This window comes from Phoca vitulina, unplaced genomic scaffold (assembly GCF_004348235.1).
Source record: "Phoca vitulina isolate PV1807 unplaced genomic scaffold, GSC_HSeal_1.0 scaffold58, whole genome shotgun sequence".
NCBI classification, from domain to species: domain Eukaryota; kingdom Metazoa; phylum Chordata; class Mammalia; order Carnivora; family Phocidae; genus Phoca; species Phoca vitulina.
In genome coordinates, this window is record NW_022589761.1 from 7,750,877 (window position 1) to 7,772,171 (window position 21,295).

The window sequence follows — 21,295 nt, forward strand, 5'->3', positions numbered from 1 at the left end:
TATGTCTGAAATTTATTATTATAAAGTTTTTTTAAAGGGGGTTGGTAGAGAATAGAATATCTGCAAGGCTCTACTCATATGAATAGCACTGATTTAAACAAAATTGTGATATAACTCTGTTGTGGGAAAAGGAAGTAGAGTGTGATATAGCAAATCTAAATCCACATATACCTTGCAAAAAAATAACTACAAAATGTCTAAAATTTTGGTTAATCAAGAAACAGCAATATAGGAATATTAATTAAAATAATGGATATATTCTATTGTAATCAGCTAAAAGAGATGCAGGTATCTCCCTTCAGGGATTATCCTTATTTCTGAGATAAAGAAAACTGGTGATTCATATGGAAATTCCTCATGACCCACACTTCCTGTCCAACTTCAAACTGAACTTCGTTCACGGATGCCCTAAAAGTCACAGAGATCCGTCGGGATCAGCTACCAAGCCCACAATCTTCCAAGCTCATAAACCAGGAGGTCTTGCAACGGTCTAACATTTGGAACTACCAATATCACTTCCTATACTATCTCACTGGTAAATACCGATCTGTAGAACAAACCCATGTTTGCTCCCAACTAAGCAACTTACACATCTCCACCTCATCAAATCACCGTCTGGAAAGCATAAGTTCATTCTACATCTACTCTCATTTCCTTTCCATCATAGCTCCTGGGAGAGGGCTAAGAAAAGAGATGCCAGGTGAAAATATTAATGCTGGGTCAAAAAAAAGAGGGCACTTAAGAATGGTAAAGGATTGGGGCGCCTGGGTGGCTCAGTCGTTGAGCATCTGCCTTCGGCTCAGGTCATGATCTCAGGGTCCTGGGATCGAGCCCCACATCGGGCTCCCTGCTCGGCAGGAAGCCTGCTTCTCCCTCTCCCACTCCCCCTGCTTGTGTTACCTCTCTCGCTGTGCCTCTCTCTGCCAAATAAATAAATAAAATCTTTAAAAAAAAAAAAAAAAGAATGGTAAAGGATAATCTGGTTAGACTGAGAGGAAAAGGAGACCAAGGATCCTGAAGGGGAAACCTGATAGCCAAAGATGTCAGGAGTAGGAAAACAAATACTCAAACGACCATTTAAAAAAATTTTTTTTAAATTTGAAACTAAATGTCAGGAAGGTAAGAAAAAGCATCAACTCACCTGGGCCATGGCTTTCAGTATTGCAGGAGAGGATCAGTCCTCCTTGGGGCTGTTTTCCTGAGAAAGGATAGTATTCTGAGAAAGCAGGACTGGGGAAGCAAAGAAATGCTCTAGAAACCACACTGGCTTTACAGCTTTCAGGTGACCACCCTGGGTCTTATGATGTAACTGTGGTCAGTGGGAGTATGGGATAAATCCTACTTCTTCAACCCCAGAAGCCCCAGGCTTTAGCTATAGTAAAATGGATCCTGGCTACTGGATTCAAAGGAATACAGACGCAGATTCCCTCTCCTTCAACTGATTAACCCAGGTTCTGGGTTAATCACTCAGCCAAGTGATTCCGGCCAGACCTTGTCCCACTTCAGTAAACCCAAGACAGAGCTTCTTTGACCTGCCTGAGGAGATCCCTCCTCTGCAGCCCTCACTCAGGTCCTCAAGCAAATTCACCCAAATGGTACCCTTTGTCCAGGAACCCAGTATGCTCTGATCAGAAGGACTAAGATTTCCCTAATGAAGTCTTCTCACTTCCCAAGCCCAAGACAGTCTGTCAACTCCCATCCCCCCAGAACTCCCCACCTCAGCCTTACACAGAGGCACTCCTCATTCTTACCCTATAGCTCTGTTTTCTTACCCTATAGCTCTGTTTTCTTACTCCTCATTCTTACCCTATAGCTCTGTTTTCTTAAAAAAAAAAAAAAAAAAAATAATAATAATAATAACTTTGCTTATATGTTTTTGCCATGCAAAACAAAGTGTCAACTTTTATAGCTTTGGGGTAAGAAGATTTTTCTTACCTATGCATATTTATATAAATTTCTCTGTTTAGGGGCACCTGGGTGGCTCAGTCGTTAAGCGTCTGCCTTCGGCTCAGGTCATGATCCCAGGGTCCTGGGATCGAGCCCCACATCGGGCTCTCTGCTCAGCGGGAAGCCTGCTTCTCCCTCTCCCACTCCCCCTGCTTGTGTTCCCTCTCTTGCTATATCTCTCTCTGTCAAATAAATAAATAAAATCTTTAAAAAAAAATTTCTCTGTTTAATGCTTTGTCACACGTAGGTCTTTAATCAATTATTATTTTATTTTGGTAGAATATTATTTAACAAAACACTATAGTATAAAATTATAAGTTATAATTTTATTTCAGTATAATTTATGAGTTAGGAATCCTACTTAATTTCTCTCATAGGAGGCTGACTACCCAAGTGTACCAAAGTCACATGTGAATAATATATCTCACTTAAAATGCACTATTATTTTATATGCCACTAAGAAAGATGAAAACTGTGTAAGATATTACCTGACTTCAGATATGTTGATGTGGGGCGGGGGGAGCCTTACCGCAGGTGACTACAGCATTGGTTTAAATGCCAAACCATTATCACAGATGATACATGTTTGGATTTACTGTGGTTCTATTTTGGTTCAGTGATCCATCTTTATTCTTTGGCCAGCATCACACTCTATTTATTGTAATTTATTTTTTATATATAATTTAAAAATATGTCAAAAATATATCTTATAATTTAAAAATATGTCTTAATAAAAGGCCGTTTCCATTACATACCTATTAGAATGGCCAAAGCCAGAACACTGACAACACGAAATGCTGGTGAGGGGCAACAGGATCTCTCGTTCATTGCTGGTGGGAATGCAAAATGGTACATCCACTTTGGAAGACAGCTTGACAGTTTCTAACAAAACTAAACATACTTGGGGACCTGGGTGGCTCAGTCTGTTAAGCGTCAGCTCCCTACTTCTCCCTCTCTCTCTGTGCTGTCTCTCTCAAATAAATAAATAAAATCTTTAAAAAAAAACCAAAAAACTAAACATACTTTTATATGATCCAGCAATCATACTTTTTAGTATTTACTCAAAGGAGCAGAAAAATTATGTCCACACAAAGACTTGCACAGCAGCTTTATTCCTAATTCCCAAAACTTGGAACCTTTAGTAGGTTAATGGTTAAATAAACTGTGGTATATCCAGAAAATAGAATGTCATTCAGTGATAAAGAGAAGTGAGCTATGGAGCCATAAAAAGATATAAAGGAAGCTTAGATGCATATTACTAAGTAAAAGAAGTCAATATGAAAAGGCTACATACTGTATGACTCAAACTATATAATAATCTGGAAAAAGCAAAACTCTGAAGACAATAAAAAGATTAGTGGTTGCCAGGGGTTTGGAGAAGGATGAATAAATAGAACACAGAGGATTTTGGAAGCACTGAAACTACTTTGTATGATACTATAATGATGGATTCATGCCATTATACATTTGTCCTAACCTACAGAATGAACAAGAATAAACTATCATCTAAACTGTGAACTCTGGATGATCATGAGGTGTCAGTATAGGTTCTTCAAGTGTACCAAATGGGGGTGCCTGGGTGGCTCAGTCAGTTAAGTGTCTGCCCTCAGCTCAGGTCATGATGCCCAGGGTCCTGGGATCCAGCCCCAAGTCAGGTTTCTTGCTCAGCACGGAGTCTGCTTCCCCCTCTCCGTCTGCCCCTCCCCACCCCCACTTGTGCTCTCTCTCTCTCAAATATATAAAATCTTAAAAAAAATAAAACTTTTACTAAAAAAAGTGTACCAAATGTACCTGATGGGGTATGTTGATAATGAACAGGGAGGCTGTGGGTGTATGTGGGAAATCTCTATACCTTCCTCTGGATTTTGCTGTAAACCTAAAACTCCTCTAAAAACAAAGTCTTTAAAAAAAAGTTTCTGGCTCTGAAGCCAGACTGTCTAGATTAAAAATAAATAAATAAATAACCCCTCATTACTCATCTTTTTCAAGTTTCCTGATATTCTTACTTTCCCATATGAGCATAAATTGTTTAAAATATATATTGGTATTTTTCTTGAGGCTGCATAAAATGCATAAGTTAACTTAAGGAGTTCTGACACCTTTATGATGTTGAGTCTTGCTTTCCTATAACACAGAATACCTTTCTATTTATTCAAATCAATGTTTCTGTCCTTCAGGATACTGAAAAGTTTTCCTCATGTGTATCATGTTCATTTCTTTTTTAGATTATTCCTAGGTATCTCATACTATTTTTGTGGCTATGAATTATATTTATAAATTATAATAATTTATATGTATATGATATAATTATGTTACACAGAAAATTAAAATATAAACAATTATATTTTAAGTATATATTTATTATATTATATGTAAATGTGTTTTATATCATTGTTTACTTAAAATTGTTATTACACTTTTCCCAATGCATCTTTCATCTATTTTTGTTTTAAATAAACAAAATTCTATTGACTTCTGGATATTGACTGTGTACCTTTTTGAATTCTCTTCTATTTGTAATAGTTTTCAGTCTATAACAGGATGTTAAACTATGTCTCTCTCATTCTTAGTTTAGGAGAAGTCCTGAAGAAGAGCAAGACAACAGGGGCCACAAAACTCTGCATTCTCCCTGAATGAGAATGAGCGAGAACCCTGGTCATCTTTTTTTTTTTTTTTTAAGATTTTATTTATTTGAGAGAGAGAGAGAGAGAGCACAAGTGGAGGGGAAGAGCAAATGGAGCAGGAGAAGCAGACTCCCCACTGAGCAGGGAGCCCGAAACGGGGCTCGATCCCAGGACCCTGACGCTTAACCAACTGAGCCACCAGGTACCCCGAGAACCCTGGCCATCTTATGTATCGTGCAAAAGGAGCTGGCTGCAAACTGATTTTGTGCCCTTGGATCCATTCAACATCTATTCCAAAGGTGTTTCAGAGATTGGAGAGTGTATGAGAGGAGGCTGTTTTTGAGAGAAAGATCTATTTTTGGAAAGCACTGGTATGCTCTGTAGTCCTCCTGCCTCACAGGGACAGAAAAGAGGGACCCCAGTGCCGCAAGGGTTCCAAGCAGAATGTGATGGGAGGTCTTGGGAAAATTTGTCTTGTGTTCCAGAGTTTAGAAAGCACAGAGACTGGGGCCACAGTCCCTCTTCGAAGTAGCTATCATGGGCCCCATAGTAGGAGCTGGCCTGGGTCTGGTTTTATTCTAAGCCTACCAAAAGGATTTCCAGCTCTAGAGAAGAGCTCCGTGGAGGACTGATGCCCAAAGCCTGAATATAGGAACTGTAAGCAGCCCTCTCCTTAGTAGTTGTGAACGTGCCCCAAGGCAATAGAGATCCAGCGTCCCTACAATTAAGATTTTTCTTCCCCTCTTGTTTTGCTGCTCCCCACTTCAAGTTGTCTAGTGAAACAGAGAAGGTTAGGAGAAGGAAAAAGAGAAGCAATCATCAAGCTTTCTCACTGGAAGCTTCTAGCTCGAGAAGCCAGGAGGTTAAACTTTTAAAACAAAAGTTTATGGCATCGATTAGTACAGTGAAACAGACATTCTAATTACTAAAATGAGACTGATTTTGTGACTGAAAGAAACCAGAGGACTGTTTATTTTCCAACTGTGACTGAAACACTTATCCATAGGCAGGAAATTAACTGGCCCAGAGAAGCTTGGTAGAAGTTATGGGGAAAAAATAAAGCAGTTGTTTTCCAGTTGTTTCCTATGGAGTACTGGTTTTCTAAAGGATTTAGGGGGTAAAAAAGGTTAAATAATACTGCTGATAGTGCCTTCTCCCTGATTTTACGGTGAGTGCTTCTGGTATTTCACCATTAGGCATTAGGTGAGTTTTTTTGTTTTGTTTTGTTTTGTTTTAAACTTTTAATACAGAAATCTCCAAACACACACAAGAGTAGAGTTTAAATAGTGAAAATCCTCCATGTACCTACTAACTAACTTCAATAATTATCAGGTTAGGTGGCTCAGTCTGTTAAGGGTCTGCCTTCAGGCAGGGTCCTGGGATAGAGCCCTGCATCAGGCTCCCTGCTCTGCAGGGGAGTCTGCTTCTCCCTCTCTCTCTGCCCCTACCCACTTCTGTTCTCGCTGTCTCTCGCTCACTCTCTCTCTCTCAAATAAATAAAATCTTTAAAAAAAGTAATTATCAGGTCATGGCCAATGTTTTTTTTTTTTAAGATTTTTTTTTATTATTTATTCATTTGAGACACAGAGTGAGAGAGAGAGCATGAGCAGGGGGAGAGGCAGAGGGAGAGGGAGAAGCAGGCTTCCCGCTGAGCAGGGAGCCCCATGTGGGGCTCGATCCCAGGATCCTGGATCATGACCTGAGCCAAAGGCAGACGCTTAACCATATGACTCACCCAGGCGCCCCGGCCAATATGGTTTTATCTGGACTCTCCTCCACTAATTTTAGGTTAGCTTTGATTTTTCTTTGAATAGCTTTATTGAAATATACTTCACATATTATATAAGTCAATCATTTAAAATATATAAATTCTATGTTTTCTACTGTATCACCATGATCTAATTTTAGAACATTTTCTTTTCCCCAAAAGAAAGCCCATTAACAGTCAATCTCCTTTTCCCCCTCCTCCCTCAGCCCTAAGCAGACATGAATCTACTTTCTGCCTCTATGGACTTGTCTAATATTTCATATAAATGGAATCATAGGATATGTGGCCTTTTGTGACTAGATTTTTTCATTTATCACGTTTTCAAGGTATATCCATGTTGCGGCATGTTATCAGTACTTCATTTCCTTTTATAGCTGAATAATAATATTCCATTGTATGGATAGATCACATTTTGTTTACCCATTCATCAGTTGAAAGACATTTAGATTATTTCCACTTTTTGGCTTACCATTGTGAATAATGCTCCTATGAACATTCATGGACAAGTTTTTGTGTGATACACTTTTTCAGTTCCCTTCAGTATATACCCAGAAATGGGACTGCTAAGCCATATGGCAACTCTGTTTAACATTTTGAGGAACTGCCAAACTGTTTTCTTAAGAGGTTGAGCCATGTTGCATCCCACCAGCAATTTCTCAAAATCTTCATCTTGTTATTATCTCTTTTTTATCATAAGCATCCTACTAGATAGGAAGTGGTATGTCATTGTGGTTTTCATTTACATTTTCCTTATGACTAATGTTGCTGAGTGAAATTAGTTTTTAAGAACTCAATTCTTTAGAATTCTTTTCTAATGTAATTTCCACTATTGTCCATTACTTTCCCAAAGGCATTCCCATTCATGTGGGAAGAGGCAGTAACTCTTATTTCCTATTAAGGACAAGGAAATTGAGAGTGGAATAAACATTGTGAATGGCTAATGGAAGAGGAGAACCAGCACATCTTTGGTTTTGGCCAGGAGAAGGGATGATGGAGGTAATTAAGACAGAAAGGGCTTAGGCCCAATAAAACTGGGGACACTCATGCTCATCCTGATTGTCTTGAGGAAACTCCAGGCTTTCAGTTCACTTTTTCATCCGCGCCACCCAGATTACTTTAACCCAGAGTAAGTCTGCTCAAAACACTGTGTGCTAATCTTGAAAAAATACTATCTATATTCTAACTCTCCTAGTCTTGTGCCTGCTATTTTTTAGGTAAATAGAGTCATAAGGAAAGTTAATAGCCTTATGAAGTCAGAGTCACCACTGGAGTGTTGAGTCACTGTATAATGAAGCTAACATTTAACAGCTGCATGTACCTGTCATCCCCACAGCCCCTTTCCTGAGGAAGAAGGTGCCCACCTGAATTTAAAATTTAAGTCTTGTTTGATCATTTTTAAAAAGCAAATTTTGCTCACTATTCCATAATAAATGTTTACTGTGGAAATATCTCAGATTTAATTACTTCCTCAATTCATTGCTAGCCCCTTGCCCCCAATAATCTATCAAAGTATGAGAAAATTTTGAAGGTTGAAAAAATGAAGATTTCTTTCAAGATTCTTACCATAAGAAGAAAAAAAAAAGGATCAATGTGAACACTAACTAAATCTTAGAAAGAAAACTTTTGAGCTCTGGCACCACTTAAAGTAGTCCAACAATAGCAGCACATTTGCTCAACATAAACTCTCAGGTATAAAAGAGTCTTCAGTATTTGGTCTTTTATTCAATTCCAAGAAGGAAAGAGAAGTGAGGAAAAGATCAAAGAAAAGGAAAGAGGGTTCCTGAATAATAGCTGACTCCACTCTTAAAAAAATCTGGAACGTTCTGCTGCTGCAGTTGCCAAAAGATGATACTTTCAAGAGTGTCAGGTGTTGTGTTGAAAGGATCCCTTTTAAGAGTCTCCTAAGGGGCGCCTGGCTGGCTCAGTCGGTAGAGCACTTAATTCTTCATCTCGGGGTGGGGAATTTGAGCTCTTGAGAGAGCACAAGCAGGGGGAGTGGCAGGCAGAGGGAGAGGCAGGCTCCCCGCTGAGCAAGGAGCTCAATGGGGGACTCAATCCCAGGACCCTGGGATTATGACCTGAGCCGAAGGCAGATGTTTAACGGACTGAGCCACCCAGGCGTCCCGAGATTACTTAATAAGTTAAAAAAAAAAAAGTCTCTGAATAGGGGCCCTTACTGGCCGTGTAGTGAAACATGCAACAATATATTATGAATACTTCTTCTGCGGCTCCTCCTTGTACTATGATGGAGTCCATTGCAACCATCAGGTAATTAAAACACTGAAAAATGCTTTAAGTCCATAATAACACGTGAGAGAAAAATATAAAGTTCACAAAAAAGGTGAATAAAAATATATAATATTTTACTGGCTATAATTAGTGAGTGATTATATGTGTGGGTTTTCTTCTTGTCTTATTATTTATATTTCTAGTATAAGTGCTTGTTTCTACTTGTACAATCTGAAAAGTATAAACTCAAGGAACTTTGAAAAGGCCAGTTAGCCTCAGAAATAGGAAAAACTGTACCAAAACCAGGAAGGACCCATCACACCTGTGGCCTCACACAATAACCCCAGATAGAAAGGGCATCACAGTTAGTTGGCACAAGTGAGCACACACAAATCCAAGTAGAAACAGGGTACGATAAAATAATAAATAAGCTGAATGTCCCAAGTGAGAGCTCACTGCATACTCAATCCATTATCACCTATGAAATGAACATTTTATTAACAAAACTAAACCCTTAATAATTAAATAGTGATATTAGGAAGATTTAGGTTTTTTAGGAAACGCCTAGCCTAGCTCAGTATATTATGACAGGATGATGAGTTGTGATGACATTGCGTATCATGCAACTTTTTTTTTTTTTTAAGATTTTATTTATTTGATAGAAACAGCGAGAGAGGGAACACAAGCAGGGGGAGTGAGAGAGGGAGAAGGAGGCTTCCCGCTGAGCAGGGAGCCCCATGTGGGGCTCGATCCCAGGACCCTGAGATCATGACCTGAGCCGAAGGCAGATGCTCAATGACTGAGCCACCCAGGCGCCCTGCGTATCATGCAACTTTAAGCACATATCACATCCAGTAAAGAAACTGAGTTACAAAAATAAAAATCTACATTAAAAACATAAATTTTCATGTCTGATGACATATAAAAAGGGACTCAGCATAATGACCACCAGCTCAGGTTTTAATGATCGTATAATATGCAACCAAGTCCCAGGGACCAACCAAGAGTTAAGTGAGAACTCAGCCTTTCTCATATCTGACTTGGTAATCTGTGTCTTATCTCCTTTTTTTTCTTTATATTTTCCTAGAGGTTTATCAGTTTTATTAATTCCCAAAACTAAATTTTTGGCTTTGTTAATTTTCTCTGTTGTACATTCATTTTATATTTCAATATATATAAATTTTTATTTGAGCTCTATTATTATTTCCCATTTTTTTTGCTTTCTTTGGATTTAATTTAGTATACTTTGTCTTAACATCTTGAAATGGGGGCACCTGGGTGGCTCAGTCAGTTAAGCATACGACTATTGGTTTCGGCTCAGGTCATAGTCTCAGGGTCATGAGATCAGGCCCCATGTCAGGCTCCGTACTCAGTTGGAGTCTGCTTGTCCCTCTCCCTCTGCTCCTCCCCTCGTTCTCTTGTGCTCTCAAATAAATAAAAAATCTTTTAAAAAAACAGCTTGAGATGAATACATAGATAATTAATTTTTCAACATTCTTCTTTACTAGCTTATGCATTTACAGCTATGTATTTTCCTCAGGTTCAGCTTTAGCAATGCCACACATTTTGATATATTTTTATTATCATATAGTTAAAATTTTTTCTAATTTCCATTGCAATTTCTTCTTTGAGTCACCAGTTATTTATAAATTCATTGCTTAAATCCCAAATATTAAGGACATTTCTAGGCATCTTTTTGTTATTGACGTCTGGCTGAATTCCAGTGTGGTCACAAAACATTATTTCAGTCCTTTAAAATTTACTGAGATTCCTTTATGGTCCAGCATGTGATTAATATGGATAAAGTCTCATAAGCATCTGAAAATAATATATACTGTAGTTATAAGATACACTGTTCCACATATGACAGTTACGTCGTTTGTCAATTATACTGTTCTAATATTATATAGCTTTACTGGGCATATATTGATTGTTCTTTCAGTGAAAAGTGCTGTGAAAAGTGAAAAAATGCTAAAAATCCCCTACTATGATTGTGTTTTGTCCACTACATCTTTTAATTCTGTCAAATACATTTGAAACATTTTACAAAGGTATGTACATTTAGGACTATAATATCTTATTGGTGCACTAACCTTTTTATTATAAATTATTGCTCTTCCTGGCAAAGCTTCTGTTCTAAAGTCTGTTCTCATACAATTAAGTAGGAATGTAAATTGATACAATCATTTAGGAAAACTACCAGTGTGTATTAATGCTGAATATATGCATAACCTACAACATAAGTATTTCACTCCTAGGGATACACCCAACAGAATGCATTTATATGTGCACCAAAAGACATGAAGAATGTTTAGAGTAGCCTTTTCCATAATAGCCCCAATCTGAAATCTTGAAAACAACTCAAATGCCAATCAATGATGGAATGGATAAATAAATTGTGTTATAGTCATACAATCGAATTCTAAACAGCAATAATAATGAATGATCCACATGATGCAACATGGATGAATCCTGCATATTCATACTACATAATATTATTACATATTATACTCATTATTACCTGTGAAATACAATGTTAAAAAAAGCCAAGCACAAATTGTGTGATACTATTTATATGAAATTCCAGAACAGACAAAATTCATCTATGGCTGTAGAAGATAGAGTGATGGTTATCTTTGGGAGAGGTGAGTAGTGAATGGATGGGACAAGAATTAGGCTTCTAGAATGCTGGTAATGTTCTATTTCCTAATCTGATTTGAGATCTGGTTAAATGAATTTGCTCGTTTTAAAAAATTCATCAAGTCACATATTTTGATTTCTGTACTTTTGGAATGTATGTTATACTTTAAAAAACAATGATATATCTTTGTATCAGCAAATAAAAAAAAATTAAAATACCAAGTGACCAAGTATTAGAATACAGATGACTATGTTGATAAACTGCTGGTAAGAATTTAACTGGTACAACCATATTGAAAACCAGTTCAGCATTATCTAGGAAATTTGAAGATACACACATATCCTATGGCCTGGCAATTGATTTGCATGTTTATACCCTAGGAAAGCATGCATATGTGCACCAGAGTACTTGTAAAAACATGTTTAGAGCAGCCCTTTCAAGTGAGCCCAAAACAAGAAACAACCAACGTCCAAATATGTAGCTGTGGTTTATAACAATAAGGATAAGCCTAAGAAATACAATATTGTGTGGAAAAACAACAACAAGACTCAAAACATTACCCAGCACAATTTCATTTCTATAAAGTTAAAAAGACAAAACTAAACTATATTACTTAGGGATGTGTAGATATACAATAAACTGTTTGGTTTTTTTTTTTTTAAACACCAACAAGAAAATACATTATCATCAAAGTCAGAATTAGGGTTACCTAAAGAGGTGAAGAGTATAGGTTTATTCTTGGGGCAGGAAGAACAGAGGCTTCTGGAGGGCTGACACAAGTTTTTGTCATATAGACGTTCCCTTTATAATTCTTAAACTGTATGTCTATATTTTAAACACTTTTGTGTATGTATGTAATATTCAGGAATTTTTAACCAAGGAAAAACTAATTATATAATAGCTATAAATTTCAGTGAAAAGATAAAAATTTGAAATGATAAATGCTATGAGATTCTGATCTTGAAAATAATGTATACTGTATGAACACAGGAAATGTGTTAGAAGGAAATCAATCAATATATTGACAATGGTTATATCTGCGTGGTAGGAGTTTACTTTTGCTCTCTGTAACTTCCCATTTTCCAAATTATTTAAAATAATCATATGTACGTGTCTATGTGTGTGTCTATGTGTGTGTTGAAAAAGAAGCAAAAGCTTAATAACATTGGAGAAATTGAGCTATTTTCTAAATTAGTACGTGAACACTATGTAGAAGGAAATGAGGGGAAATGTTGGGATTTGTGTGCCCACCCCTAAAGCTTCCCATCATTTTCTTTAATGGAAATTTGTCCAGGTCACATAGATGACTCTATGTTAAACAAGGCCATCCAGAAGAAGAAAAGCTTAAAAAGGAAACCCCCTCGCACCTTCTATTTGGCTTCCTCAACAGCCATTCCTCCTCCTTCCTCTGGGGACCTATCTGAGAAGAGCAGAGCTGAGGAAGGAGAAAGGAATCGTGAGATGCCAGGCCTTTCTTGTGGCCTAGACTGACCAGAGCAGTAGTAGCTCTGGACTCATACCTACCACCCATGGAGAGGAGGGATGGAGTCTAGGCTGTTCACAGCATTCCTGTCTGAGCATGTCAGAAGGGGAGAAATCTCTGCTGTCCAAAACCAAAATCTTGTCTTCATCTCACACAACTACTGGGACAACACACACTGCCACCCTGGCAACAATTACTGGCACCCTCCAACTGCACACACGGTGCCACAAAAAGTTACATGCTCCCACTCACACGTCCTCACAAAGGCTTAGGTTGCTAACACAACCACAACCACAAACACATACACTCCTCAGATAACAGTCATGGCCGCATAATCAGATTCTGTACACTCCCCACCTCCTACACACAATATCACAAAAAATGAACGCACACACTCACAGACCCGCCGTGGGGACAGTCACACCTTACACACACACAGCCGCACAGTCAGAACCACACACCTACAACAGGGATATCCAGCCACACCTGTAAACAGAGGTCCGCGCATGGTCAGTCGCAATGACACACCCACCACAGGGACAGACAATCACACCCCTACACAGAGCGCCGTACAGTCACATAAGGTCACAGCCGCACACATGGAATCCTGTTCGTCTTGTCCCTTCCCCCAGTCCGACGAACTCACACGCGCCGGAGATTCCAGACCCGCCCAGACCACCCCTTCAGGCTGCTCCTCCCCAACCCACGGACGCACCTGCGCAGCCTGCTCGAGCCCCCAAGACTCAGGCCGCTCACCTTGTAATTCCCCTTGCCGGGAGGCCGAGAATCGGGCAAGCTAGTGAAGGAGCGGCCCTGTTCCTCCGGAGGCCTCTGGGAAATGTAGTCCGGAAGCAGGTCGGCTCAGACAAGATGGCGCCTGGCGCTTCGATTTCCTGCCGACGCATAAACCTGAGCCAAGCCGATATTCCTGCTCCCCTCTCCAGATCGCTGCAAGGGGTCTTCCAGATCCAAACGCAGTCTCCGAATCGGGTTCCCACAGGAGGCAGCCCACACATCCTGGAGATACGCTTCCTCCATGGGCCCTGCCAGTGCCTGCGAGCCACATGTTTCCGAAGAAATAGAAAAAGGTTGCCGCGTTCCCACGGAACTTGATTAGAGCCGCAAGAACTTCTGGGAAATGTAGTCTAGAGGTGGAAAGGGTGAAGCTACCTCTCATGTAGCTTGTCTTAGTTGACTGCGCTAAGCTTGCCCACAGTGAAGAGTGGAGCCTCACCCAAGACTCTTTTAGAACTTGTATCTGTTAACCTTAAAAATAAAACTGTCAATTACTTTACCACCAAAATGGGTTTGTTGGGAATAACAGAATTGCAATTCAGGAGGAGAATGTTCTGCCAAAATGGTAAGCAAGTCCAGCAAACGAAGGAGAGGAACAACTGTTTCATGGAAAAGAAGGAGGAAGTTGGGAAGTTGTTTTGAAGGAAAATCCGTTGGAGAAAACCAGGGTGATAATGATTTATCATTGCCAAACTGCAGGGTAGTCAGTTTCTTGTAGGTGATGCAATGTACATCTTTCCCTTTTGGGGCCTGTAATTTACATTCTTTCCTGTTGAGGGTCCTTAATTGACGATTCTTCCTATAACTGACAGACCCTCTTCTAGCCTCCTGACTCTACTTTAGTGAGGTTTCCCCTTATTAATTTTCACATAACCTACTGAGACCTGGGACCTGGGACCTGGGATTGATTGACTAAATTGCCATTTTTGCCTTCCTCAGTGGATGAGTGTGTAGCAGGACCTGGACACTGCTCAGGGAACAGAAACCTGGGTGTCTCAGCCTGAATCCCACAAGAAAAACTGAAGGTGAGTAATCCAAAAGCTTGTAAGGGGGCTGATGGCAGGTTGTCTGGAGTGTCAGGCTGTGTGTGTGTGTGTGTGTGTGTGTGTGTATAATAGTGGTGACTCAGAAGATGGCCCCAATGTGTGTAAGACGATATGTGAATTTGGATGAGTTACCTCATTTTCTTCATCAGGAAACTAATGATGCTTGGAGTGCATGTTCTGGTACCATCAGTTTTACTTGACTTTTGGAGAATCAAAAAAGCAAACCAAATGGTCTGACACATAGTTTCAAATATGTTTTTTTATAAGATCATGTCTCTGTTCCTTGCATATGGCTATGGATCCCACACCCTCCAATGCCTTAGGGATCTTGTTTTCATGTGTACAATTTCAGTCTCCTTCTACAGCATTTGGAGTTGTATTTTATTCCTCTCCAGTCTTCTATGGTTTGATTCCTGACTCCCCCAATTGGAAAAAAATAAAGACTTACTAGTATGGTCAGTACAACAGCTTAGATATGAATCCTACCCCTTTAACCTCTTGGAAACAATTAAAAGTCACAAATGGGGACCAAAACAGAAAAACCCAGTTTCAGCCCATAGGGATGCTTGGGTGGCTCAGTAAGTTGGGTGTGTCCAACTCTTGATTTCAGCTGAGGTCATGATCTCAGGGTTGTAAGATCGGGCCCCATGCTCAGCCCCCTCCGCTTGGGATTCTCACTGTCCCTCTCTCTCTCTGTTCCTGCCCCTCCCCCTGACCCGGCTGATGCTCTCTCTAAAACACACACACAGGGGCGCCTGGGTGGCTCAGTCGTTAAGCATCTGCCTTCGGCTCAGGTCATGATCCCAGGGTCCTGGGATCGAGCCCCGCATCGGGCTCCCTGCTCCGCGGGAGGCCTGCTTCTCCCTCTCCCATTCCCCCTGCTTGTGTTCCCTTTCTTGCTGTGTCTCTCTCTCTGTCAAATAAATAAAATCTTTAAAAAAAAAAAAAATAAATAAATAAAACACACACACACACAAACACACACACACACAGAAAAAGCCTGTAACTCCAAAATAAATGTGAGTACTTCCTAATACAGTTGACTTTAGGTAGAAGAATGTCAGGGAATGAGAGCTGGTAAGCAGAGGTGAGAAGTGGTGCTTAGAAGCTGATGAAGCCTATTAGAAAAGATTCCAGAAATGGTGGGGGCAGGAGGCGGAGCAGAATAACTTCAAGAAGACTAGGAGCTTACCTTGAAGGATAAACTTTGGAAAGGGAAGCGCCATGAAGATAGTAGAGGTCAAGCAGAGTGATATCAGGTGGAACCCATGTGCCAAGATCAGGACAGTCATGTTTAAGGGAAAATTGATTTGGAAAACTAAAATGTGTCTTTAAGATAAAATAAGACGAGTGTCCAGAGAAAACCTCAAGTTGCTTAAAGGAGAGAAACGTCAACTAGTGTCAAGTTTATTATACTCAAAAATATTTAGCACCACAAATCAGTGGAACAAAACTAAAAGGATAATCAAGGGAGTGAAAGCCAAAGATTTTTGTCCAGAGTCAACGTGCAATTTAAGTATGGGTATAATTTAGAGTCACCCTAAAATAAGAATGTGAACGAAGGTGACTTGAGAGCCAACAGTAGTAATATAAAGGTGGGTTTGTGCTAATAGAAAAACACAGAGGATGGCTATTAAAATGTAAAAATAGCTAAAAACAAACCAAACCCCTAAAAGATACTAAAGTGTTGGCTGAGCCTGGTATGAGTGGAAGAGGATGGAGGAAATAAAGTAGAATAAGTAGGATTTGATGGAAGAAGAGTTTGCATGAGAGTTATTTAGGACAAGAAAGAAGAATATGGATGCAGCTATTACAGAGATGAGAGTAGAAAAGAACTATGAGGAAGAGAGTAAAATGTGAAATAAAATGGCTGGTTATGAAGATTGTATGCTTCTGATTATGACAATCCTGAGATTCAAATCCCAGTCCTGAAAATTACCATCTCTGACCTTGAACTAATGATGTGTGCTCTATGCACAACATATTCTATATCATCAAAAATCTTTTTTTTTTTTTTTAAGATTTTATTTATTTATTTGAGACAGAATGAGAGAGAGAGAGCACATGAGAGGGGGTAGGGTCAGAGGGAGAAGCAGGCTCCCTGCTGAGCAGGGAGCCCGATGCAGGACTCGATCCAGGGACTCCAGGATCATGACCTGAGCCGAAGGCAGTCGCTCAACCAACTGAGCCACCCAGGCGCCCTATATCATCAAAAATCTTGATAACAGGTTTTTTTTTCAGGAGTGCCATATGGATCAAGGGAAACATGTATAAAGCTTACACAAAATAAGTCCCCGAAAGCTATTACATTAAACACTTCCCAACTCATTCTTTGAGGCCAATATTAAACATAGAGTTACTGTATGACCCCATAATTCCACTCCTATACATACACCCAAGAACACTGGAAATGTATATTCATGCAAAAATTTGCACACGATTGTTCATTGCAGCATTATTTACAATAGCCAAAAGTGAAAACAACCCAAATGCCTATAAATAGATGAATGGACAAAGAAAATGTGGTATATCCATACAATATAATTTGGCAATAAAAAATACATGCCACAACACAGATAGTCCTTGAAAACATTATGCTGAGTGAAGAAGCCAGTTACAGAAGACCACATTTCATTTATAAGAAATATCCAGAATAGGCAAGTCTATAGATACAGAGAGTAAATCAGAGTTACTTAGGGTTGGCAGGGTTAGGACAAATTGGGAGTGATTGCTGGTAGGTATAGGGTTTCTTCTTGGGGTGATAAAAATGTTCTTAAATTAGATAATGAGGACAGTCATACAGTTTGGGGGTTACAATTTTTCCACATCCTTAAAAACAGCTATTTTTCCATTTGTTAAAATTATAGCCATTCTAGTGGGTGTGAAGTGATATATCATTGTGGTTTTGATTTGCTTTTCCCCGATCATTAAAGATGTTTAGTGTCTTTTCATACAATTATTGGTCATTTGTATACCTTCTTTGGAGAAATGTCTGTTCAGATCCTTTGCCCATTTAAAAATTGAGTTAGTTGCCTATTATTGAGTTGTCAGTATATTTTGGATAGACGTTCCTTAATAGATACATGATTTGCAAATATTTTCTTTCATTTGGTGGGATGTCTTTTCACTTCTTAGAAGGTGTCCTTTGAAGCACAGAATATTTAATGATCTTGAAATGAAAGTTATCTAATTCTTTTGTTGGTCATGCTCTTGATGTTATATCTAAGTATCCTTTGGTAGTCTGAGACTATGATGATTTGCTCCTGTGTTTTCTTCAGAGAGTTTTACAGAAGTCTTCCTACCTTGTATTATGCTAAGTGAAATAAGTCAGAGAAAGACAAATACCATATGATCTCACTCATATGTGGAATTTAAGAAAGAAAATAGATGAACATATGGGAAGGGAGAAAAGAAAAAAAGGAGAAAGGGAAACAAGCCATAAGTAACTCAACGGTAGACAACAAACACCGTTGATGGAGGGAGGTGAGTGGGGGATGGACTAGATGGGGGATGGGTATTAAAGAGAGCACTTGTTGTGATGACCACTGGGTGCTATATGTAAGTGATGAATCACTGAATTCTACTCCAGAAATCAATATTACATTGTATGTTAACTAACAAAATTTAAGTTAAAAAAGTTATAACCCTTGAATTTAGCAGTTTGATCCATTTTGAGTTAATTTTTATAAATGATAAGAGAGAAGGGCCCAACATCATTCTTTGCAGGTGGCTATGCTGTTGTTGCAGCACATTTATTTAAAAACCTGCTCAATTTTTCTCAACTGAATCAATATTGATTGATCCTATAGATGTTTGGGTTTATTTCTGCACTCTCAATTCTATTCCATTGATCTATGTTCCCATCCTTGTACCAATATAATAGTGTGTGACTGTCCTTATAGTAACTTTAAAATAGAGAAGTAGGAGTCCTCCTACTTTGTTTTCCTTTTTCAAGATTGTTTTGATTCTTCTGGATCCCTTGCAATTGCGTATGAATTTTAGAATCAGCTTGTCAGTTTTTACAAATAAGGCATCTGGGATTCTGATGGAATCATTTTGAATCTATAGATCAACTTGGGGAGTACTACCATCTTAACAATATTAAGTCTTCCTATCTATAAACTTGGGATGTTTTTCCATTTGCTTAAGTCTTTTAAAATTTTAAAATTTATTTAACCAGATGTTTTGTAGTTTTCTAAGTTTTATACTTTTTTGTTAAATTTATTCCTAAGTAAGGGCGGGTGGGTCAGTTGGTTGGTTGGGTGGGTCAGTTGGTTAAGGGTCTGCCTTTGGCTCAGGTCATGATCCCGGAGGGTTCTGGGATCGAGCCCCCGGGATCCCTGCTCAGCAGGAGGTCTGCTTCTCCCTCTCCCTCTGCCCCTCCCCATGCCTTTGTGCTCTCTCCCTCAAGTAAATAAAATCTTTAAATAAATAAATAAATTTATTCCTAAATATATTATTATTTTGATGCTGTTGTAAATGAAATTGTTTTTAATTTCACTTTCAGATTGTACATTGCGAGTGTATATAAATACAACTGATTTTTTCTACAATAGAGCGACTCAATATTTGTATATATTGTGAAATGATCACAATAAGTCTAGTTAACATCTATCACTACACAGTTACAATTTTTTTTTCTTGTGATAAGAATTTTTAAGATCTATCCTCTCGGGCGCCTGGGTGGCTCAGTTGGTTAAGCGACTGCCTTCGGCTCAGGTCATGATCCTGGAGTCCCTGGATCGAGTCCCGCATCGGGCTCCCTGCTCGGCAGGGGGTCTGCTTCTCCCTCTGACCCTCCCCCCTCTCATGTGCTCTCTCTCATTCTCTCTCTCTCAAATAAATAAATAAAATCTTTAAAAAAAAAAAAAAAAGATCTATCCTCTCAGCAACTTTCAAATATACAAAACAATAGTACTAACTATTGTCACCATACTGTATATCACATCTTTAGAACTTACTTATAACTAGACCTTTGACCACCTTCACCCATTTTACCCACCCACACCCCTCACCTCTGGCAACCACCAATCTGTTCTCTGTACCTATGAATTTGGGTTTTGTTTTGTTTTAGATTCTGTGAGATCATACAGTATTTATCTTTTTTTGTCTGGTTGATTTCACTTAGCATAATGCCCTCAAGATCCATCCATGCTGTCGCAAATGGCAAGATTTCCTTCTTTTTGTGGCAAAATAATATTCCACTTTCTAAATATATCATATTTTCTTTTTCCATTCATCCATTAATGAACACTTAGGTTGCTTCCACGTCTTGGCTATTGTAAATAGTGCTGCAATGAACATGGCGTGCATACACCTTTTTGAGTTAGTATTTTCATTTCCTTTGGATAAATACCCAGAAGTGGAATTGCTGTATCATTTGGTAGTTCTACTTTTAATTATTTGAAGAAAGTCTATACTGTTTTCCATAATGGTTAACCAGTTTACATTTCCACCAATAGTGCATAAAATATCCCTTTTCTCCACTTCCTTGCCAATGCTTATTTCTTGTCTTTTTGATAACAGTCATCCTATCAGGTATGAGGAGATATCTCATTGTGGTTTTGATTTGCATTTCCTTGATATGCTGAACACATTTTCATGCCATTATTGATCATTCGTATGTCTTTGGAAAAATGTCTATTCGGGTGCTCTGCCCGTTTTTTAATTGAAATTTTTTGTTTGTTTTTCTGTTGAGTTGCATGGCTTCTTTATATATTTTGGATATTAATCCCTTATCAGATATAAAGTTTGCAAATATTTTCTTCCATTCATTAGGTTACCTCTTTATTTTGTTGATGGTTTCCTTTGCTGTGCTTTTTCATTTGATTTAGTCTACTTGTTGTTTTTGCTTTTGGTGTCAAATCCAAAAACTCATCACCAAGACTAATATCAAAGAGCTAACAGCTCTGCTTATTTCTAGGAGTTTTATAGTTTCAGGTTTTACATTCAAGTCTTTAATCCATTTTGAGTTAATTTTTAGCATGACATAAGAGAGTGGTCCAGTTTAATTTTTTGCATGTCACTGTCCAGTTTTCCAACACCAAAAATTACCATATGATACAGCAATTTGTATATTTTGTATATATACAAAAGAATTGAGAACAAGCTCTCAAAGAGATATTTGTACTCCCATGTTCATAACAGCATTATCCACAATAGCCAAAAGGTGGAGGCAACCCACGTGTCCACTGATGGATGAACGGTTTCACAAAATTTACATAGAATATTATTCAGCCTTAATAAGGAAGAAAATTCTTCAGTATGCTACAATATGGATGGACCTCAAGGACATTATGCTAAGTGACATGATCCAGTCACAAAAAGACAAATGCTGTATGATTCCACTTATATGAGGTACCTAGAGTAGTCCAATTCATAGAGACAGAAAGTAGATGGTGGATGCTGGAAGATGGGGAGCAGGAGGAATAGAGTTTTTATTTAATGAACATAGAGTTTTAGTTTTGCAAGATGAAAAGAGTTATGGAGATTGGTTGTACAACAATGTGAATGTATTTAACACTACTGAACTGTACACTTAAAGATAGTTAAGATGACAAATATTATGTATATTTTATAACAATTTTAAAAACTCTGTACCTGAATGTAGCAGTTTTGTTCATAATAACCCAAATCTGGAAACAATCCAGATATCCTCCAATGATAAATGATTACAGTGTGGTATAGGCATACCATGGAATATAACTCATCAATAATATGAAATGATCTATTGATTCACACAACAACCTGTATGAATATATA

At 38.5% G+C, this 21,295-nt stretch overlaps 1 protein-coding gene across 7 annotated transcripts in view; it reads right to left on the minus strand.

Annotated features, from left to right (window-relative positions):
* The window catches only part of ZFP30 (ZFP30 zinc finger protein), a 44,761-nt gene extending 30,966 nt beyond the window's left edge, over positions 1-13,795 (minus strand). For 2 of the 7 annotated variants that reach the window (XM_032390317.1, XM_032390315.1), the window contains exons 1-2: positions 13,408-13,795; positions 1,142-1,198 (exon numbers count right to left, since the gene is read on the minus strand). Coding sequence is in view for 4 of the 7 variants with exons in the window: in XM_032390315.1 (XP_032246206.1) it covers positions 1,142-1,150 (9 nt within the window). In the remaining 3 variants the exon portion in view is untranslated. Of the gene's footprint in view, positions 1-1,141; positions 1,199-12,576; positions 12,725-13,407 lie in introns of those variants that run through there. The other 5 variants (XM_032390313.1, XM_032390319.1, XM_032390316.1 and 2 more) reach the window with 5 other exon arrangements.
* Positions 13,796-21,295: the final 7,500 nt, after the last annotated feature.